General features: G+C 40.8%; 1 protein-coding gene across 2 annotated transcripts; it reads left to right on the top strand.

Annotated features, from left to right (window-relative positions):
- Positions 1–840: 840 nt before the first annotated feature.
- On the top strand, positions 841–4,986 carry zfp36l2 (zinc finger protein 36, C3H type-like 2). Of its 2 annotated transcripts, none has more exons than XM_008430386.2 (2): positions 841–1,499; positions 1,580–4,986. In XM_008430386.2, exons 1-2 carry the CDS (start codon positions 1,410–1,412, stop codon positions 2,699–2,701), a joined length of 1,212 nt encoding a protein of 403 aa, XP_008428608.1. In that variant the 5' UTR covers positions 841–1,409; the 3' UTR covers positions 2,702–4,986. The 2 variants fall into 2 exon arrangements, with proteins under 2 accessions (XP_008428608.1, XP_008428607.1); XM_008430385.2 differs by having other exon boundaries at positions 1,577–4,986.
- The last annotated feature ends 1,261 nt before the right edge of the window (positions 4,987–6,247 follow it).

Below are 6,247 nucleotides of genomic sequence, written 5' to 3'. Positions count from 1 at the left end.
GCTACTATTCTACTCAAAATGGCTGACTTTTCTTTTCCTGACTCACACTTTATTTTTCACTATTTACTGTAGATTTTGAAACTCAAAGTAAGACATGTATCAATCTAAAGAAAAACTAAATCACTTTAAAAAAATATTTTTCTCCCTGGAGTCAAATTCCAAACTTTTCAAGATGACATGGAAAGCTGGTACTCCATACCTTTTGTGATGTCACCAGAGCTGTGAAGCTTATTTTTTGGAAAGAGTAGATTATGTCTTGATTAAGTCAGGAATTACAGTAAAATTGAAAAAAATAAAAAATCAGACTATGCTTTTGTATTTTGTAGGTGGCAAACTATGTCTACAGTTTAAAAATTATTCTGGGTAGTAGCTTTAAAATAAACAAATGTTACTAACAGACTTGTCCTTTCCTCTAGTAAATCATCAGAAGTGAATATAGTACCCAAAAATTGTACTATAGCACTACTTCAACATATTTTACTAAAATAAAAGTAAAAATTACCTGTCCAAGTAAGAGCAAAAAAGTATTTGGTAAAAAGTCTACTCAAGTACTCAGTAACAGATTAAATTATCAATAATTTAATCAGATGGACAAAAATATAAAGTTAAATTGAAAGTTTGGTATTTTGACAACCAAAATGGCAATCATTTATATAAGTAGCATACAAATAACAAAAGAAAAAATTTTACAAATCACTTTCTTTCAATAAAAACTGCAGGTGTGTGCCTGTGTCTGGTGAATTTTTGGTTATAACGTGTTTGTTTTTCACTCAGTGGGCAGAAAATACTGAAATTTTACTCAAGTAAGAGTAAAAAAAAAGTACAATATAGTAAAAATACTCATAAAAGCACATTAAAAAAGTGTTACTCAAGTAAATGTAATTGAGTAACTCTGATTAAAGCACAAATTGAAAATCGGAGCCCCAGCCCCCTTTGAGCCCCCCTTGGTGTCGCCTTTGACTAACCAAATTCTGTCTCAGCAAGAGTTTCTAACCCACTTCCAGAGGTTTTCAGGGGTGTGTGGAGTGGAAGGAGGGAGTGTGGGCCAGGGTTGGATTTCAAGGCGGTGACCGAGCAGCCAGCCAACCGGAGAAGGGAAGAAGTTTGCCCGAACTCGGCCCGCCCCTCCCCGGCCACAGCGTTGCATTTATACGCTGTTTGCTCCACAACGAAGCACTCTGGTTCTAGAGAGGAGGAGACAACAGCCACAACTTCACAGCTCCACAATACTAACCTCTTCTATTTTTTATTATTTCCTCCGGACTTCAAATCAAATTAGAACAATAATAATAAAATAAAGCGTTTTGGGCAACTTTTAAAAACTTTTCCACAACCAAAACTTTCCAACTAAGCTCCAGTCGTGGCACAAACAACACCTCGTCGCAGTGAAGGATCCCGCTCGGTCCTCCATGAAAGACGGAGTGCGGCAGCAGATTTGGGGAAGAGACATGTCAGCGACGGTCCTGTCCACTTTCTACGACATGGACATGCTTTACAAGGTAAAAACAACTAAACGCGTTTTTATGCAACTTGTTGCACCGGTTGCGCAGAAATACTTATAATTTCTTGTCCCCAGCAGGAGAAAAGCATGAACATGAACGCCCTCCACATCAACAGCATGCTGGATAAGAAGGCGGTGGGCGCTCCGGTCGCCGGCTCCTTCACGCCGGGATTTTTCCGGAGAAACTCCACCAGCAACTTGGAGGCAATGAGCAACGGCAACAAGTACTCTCTGGGCTCGTACAGCAGCTGCATGAAGGAGAACTCCCCGGTTGGCGGCGGCGGAGCCACGGCCCTCATGAACAAGGAGAACAAGTTCCGCGACCGCGCCTACAGCGAGACCGGAGACCGGGGCGTGCTGCAGCAGAAGCCCGCCTCGCAGATCAACTCCACCCGATACAAAACCGAGCTGTGCCGGCCCTTCGAGGAGAACGGGTCGTGCAAATACGGGGAGAAGTGTCAGTTCGCCCACGGCTACCACGAGCTGCGGAGCCTGACGCGCCACCCGAAGTACAAAACGGAGCCGTGTCGCACCTTCCACACCATCGGCTTCTGCCCCTACGGTCCCCGGTGTCACTTCATCCACAACGCGGACGAGCGGCGGCCCGCCCCGCCGGCCAACGCCAACGTGCAGGCGGCGGAGCACCGCGGCTACAGCCCGCAGCAGCAGCCGCAGCAGCTCCGACCAAAGCTCCACCACAGCCTCAGCTTCTCCGGCTTCTCCACCCACCACGGACTCGAATCACCGCTGCTCGACAGCCCCACATCCCGGACCCCGCCGCCCCCGACCTCCGCGTCGTCTTGCACCTCCGCCTCCAGCTTCTACGACGACGTGCTGTCGCCCGGCTCCATGCCGTGCATCAACAGCGCCTTCTCCTTCCCCGGGCAGGACCTGAAAGCCTTGCTGGCCCCGCTGGCCGTGCACTCCCCGGCCGGCTACGCCAACAACCACTCCGGCGGCGTTGGCGGCAGCTTCTACGGGAACGCGCCGAGCAGCGTGAGCCTCCAGGCGCTGCGCCGCCTCAGCGAGTCGCCGGTGTTCGAGCCCCCGCCCAGCCCGCCGGACTCGCTCTCAGACCGGGAGAGCTACGCGAGCGGGTCCCTCAGCTCTTCCGGGAGCCTCAGCGGCTCCGAGTCCCCGATTCTTGACGCTGGAAGGCGTTTGCCAATCTTCAGCAGGCTGTCGATTTCAGATGACTAAGTTAATTTTTTATTTTTTTTTTGGGATTATGTTTGGTTTGAGGAGTCGGGAGGTGCTGGAGACTGAGACTTTCCTTTAAGCAGAGGATATCAAAAGTTTGGCTCCTAGTCACCTCCTTTGACGTGCCTTTGAGCAAGACTTTTTCTGATTAAATTTTTTTTTCACACCAGCTGCAGGAGTGCAAACCCTGCCCAAACCTCCCTGGAGGGGGGACAAGAGACCAGTTTCCACTAGAAATGCACCGATTAGACCAATACAGATACCGATTTTTTTGTTTTGTTTTCCCTTGTGGTCTGATCTACCGATACTGTTTTTGTTTTTCTCCCTACTGAGAAGTAAAAACTTTCTGCGGGTTCCTTGATAATAGAAGTTTTCGAAGGATGTATCCCAAACCTTTCTAATGACACGCTTGTTGATGCATTTCCTGTATGGAATGAAAGCGTTGGGTGTTATTAGGGGGTAAAAAAAAATTTAAAAATAGATTTTATTTTTTTTTCCCCCCAGTATTTCGCCTTTCTGATCACAAGGAAAAATCGTCTGGTTCTGATCTGCGTTGCGTCTGATCGGTGCATTTCTAGTCCCACGAGGATCAGTTAAGCTTCAGTTTCAAGTATCCTTGACCAGGCATTAGTGTAATAGTGTTTTGTTCTTGTTTGTATTATAGCTGTATTAAAACTTAGATAGCAAACAGAAGGCATTCCATCAGTGCCTTGCCCATGGGGCTCCTGGCAGCCCTCCCTCTCTCCTCTCTCTCTTATCGCTCTATCAGGCAAGCCACACTTTTCCTGGGATTAGATGAGTGTAACATGACTTGACAAGAAAAAAAAAAAGACTTTAAGCGGTTTCAGATTTCCTCCCATCCTGCCAAGAATATGCCTTAACTTAAAGTAACACTTTTCTTCTCTTTATTTTTTATTTTTTGCTTCAACTTCCATTCCAGATCTGCCTTCTTCTAGCGCCACCCAGTGGTTGGTTTGGTTAGTCAGCAGTAATTTGTTGCTTGGTTAAAAAGCACTCTTGAGTTGGGCTTGTTTGGGGAAATCACTGCTGATGGTTGAATATATATCTATATTTTTTTAGCTTTTTTTTTTTTTTTGAGTGATTTGCATAGCGGTGCATAACTTGCTATGGACTATTTAACTTATTTATTATCTTGTGAAAAAAGTATAGGCTACATTGGTAATTTGTGTCCATACTGTATTTATCAAGTATGATGAAGCAATAGATCTATATTCTTTTATGTTTAAATTATGATCGCCATTATTAATCTGCATAAAGTGGAGTGTATGTTCTTTTCACAGTAATATATATATTGTTTTTCTCCTTTTTTTTTTCGTTTTGTAACTTCACTTGGTTATTTTTATTGAGTAAAAAAAAAAATCTTAATTTAAGAGAACGTATGTGATATTTATTTCATTAATTTTGTTTCCTTGTTTACGTTTATTAAAACAAAGTTTGTGTGATTGCTGTTTTTGCTCCTGAGGCTGTCAGTGCTGTCGAAGGTCTTTTATTTTTATTTTTCTCCCCCATACTTTAGATGTTCTGTAGAATGTATAAACAGAGGTTGTACAGACCGTCCAAACATTTTTCTTCTTCTTCTTCTTTTTGTTGATCTAGTTTAGACGTCAGTGACAAAGAACCCAAGTCAATAAATTAACCAAAAAGTATTTGTTTTTTATTTTTCTCTCCAGTTTTTGCACGAGGTCACACTGTGATTCCAGCCGCGTGCTAAAGAATGTAGCAATCCCTTTTTGCCCCAGTATTATTATTGTGTAGTGCCTATGGGGTTCACCATCTTTCTACATGCCTTAAAAATAACCAAATAAAGTATTTTTCCTACATGGCATATTTTTTATATACACGTTGAGCTGAATGTAGTGTTGGATTCTGCAACTTTTCAGGTTGTCACCACTCAGCCTCTCTGACAGAAGCAACAGTAACTTTTCTCCGAGTCCCGATTCCTCTTTTCTTTTTATGAAAATATATATTGAAAATCTAGTCTTGAGAGTTTTGCTGCAGAGGGAAGTGGACGAACACATTTTGGTTTGTACATAGTAGGTACAGGGGGATGCGCACTATGTACTTTTGACTACTTTATTAGAAGTAAAGCTTTTTGAATGTAACAAAAACGGACAAAAAGACAACGAGAGTTGTGATGTTTCTTTTTGGGGAGTCAGTTCACTACAAATTGAGTGTGAGACTGTTAACTTTGTACTGTACATTTGTTTTGTTTTTTTGTTTTGTTTTTTGTAGTTCTCCCAATAAAAATCATTTTGGAAAAGTTGGCTTGTGATTTTTTTGTGTGTATTTAGACCCTCAACTAAAAACAACACCCTATTTAAAACACTTAATCTTTTATTGTGATATTTTGCAGTATTATTGTGATAACAAAAGTTATGTCTGTGTGTCACAGCAATTATAGTCCCACAAACACAAATGCTACACTTGGAAAAAAGTTCCCCTTTGTAATGTGCTTCTTGATTTGTGTCGCTAACTGTATTTTTACATTTATTGGTATTTATTGATGCTTTCATTGAACAAACAATCCTGACAGCAACGACAGTTTTGTGGGGTTTTAAACATCATTAGTTGAAATTTATCGCAACAATAAATCAAAATTATTTACAAAGTAAAATTATCACAATAAATGCCAAACCTGTTATTTGTCAGGATATAAAAACAATCTGATCTTTAGCTTTTGAGATCAGTTAAATCTTAATGTGCTGATAAAACTACCCATTAAAACTGTTAACATATGAATAAATATATTTATTTGATAAGTCCTTCGCAAAGTTAACATTTCACTTTTATTCACATTGATGTAATTTGGTAGAATACAGATGGAAACTGCTTTGATTTGATTGATAAAATATTTACAAACAACTTGAAGGCTTTATTTATGTCTCTTCAGAGTCTAGAGGTCCCTCTAAAATGCTATGGCGGGCTGAATTTGGCCCGCGGGCCTTGAGTTTGACACCCCCGTCTAAAGTAGCCTTCCAGTCTTCATGGATAAACAGGCATTCCTGAATCAAAACGTCAAATATTTACGGTGTTTTTGTAATCAATGCATGTCTTACAATCTTACATAAAACTCATATCGTGTTGTTTTAATATTTGATGTAAACAATCCTCATGTTTTAAGAAGTTATAGTACATCTTTTTGGGACCAGGTTGGAGCTGATGTGTACTGTAATTTACATGAGTAAAATCCTTGTTTTTTATTTATTTGTTTGTTTTTTTGGATAGGGCACCAAAGTGGTTCCAGCCCAGGGGGCCTTTATCCTTCTTTATCCGGCCCTGCTAACAGTCATATTTGATAAATAAGAATATCTGCCCTAATGAGTCTCTTTTGTCAGATTAAAAGAACTTTTTGAAAATAACAAGTTTTGAACATACTTTTAAAAACAGTTTTGTATTGGTCTGATGTAATATTCTAATTTTAAATGTCACGTTTTCATCACCTGTAAGTGGAAAATCATCATAATTAACAGAAGTAAAGGTGTTCAAACATCCATCTGTGTGTAGTTAGGCTAAATAATGTTATAT

The sequence above is a fragment of the Poecilia reticulata genome, linkage group LG15, assembly GCF_000633615.1.
Source record: "Poecilia reticulata strain Guanapo linkage group LG15, Guppy_female_1.0+MT, whole genome shotgun sequence".
Classification (NCBI taxonomy): domain Eukaryota; kingdom Metazoa; phylum Chordata; class Actinopteri; order Cyprinodontiformes; family Poeciliidae; genus Poecilia; species Poecilia reticulata.
This window is presented reverse-complemented; position numbering and strand designations above follow the sequence as displayed.

Bases quoted from the DNA above. Each gene is read 5' to 3' on its own strand.
- zfp36l2 (XM_008430385.2), top strand. From the start codon at position 1,410: ATGAAAGACGGAGTGCGGCAGCAGATTTGGGGAAGAGACATGTCAGCG. The intron at 1,500-1,576 runs GTAAAAACAACT...TCTTGTCCCCAG, and splicing joins ACATGGACATGCTTTACAAG to CAGGAGAAAAGCATGAACAT.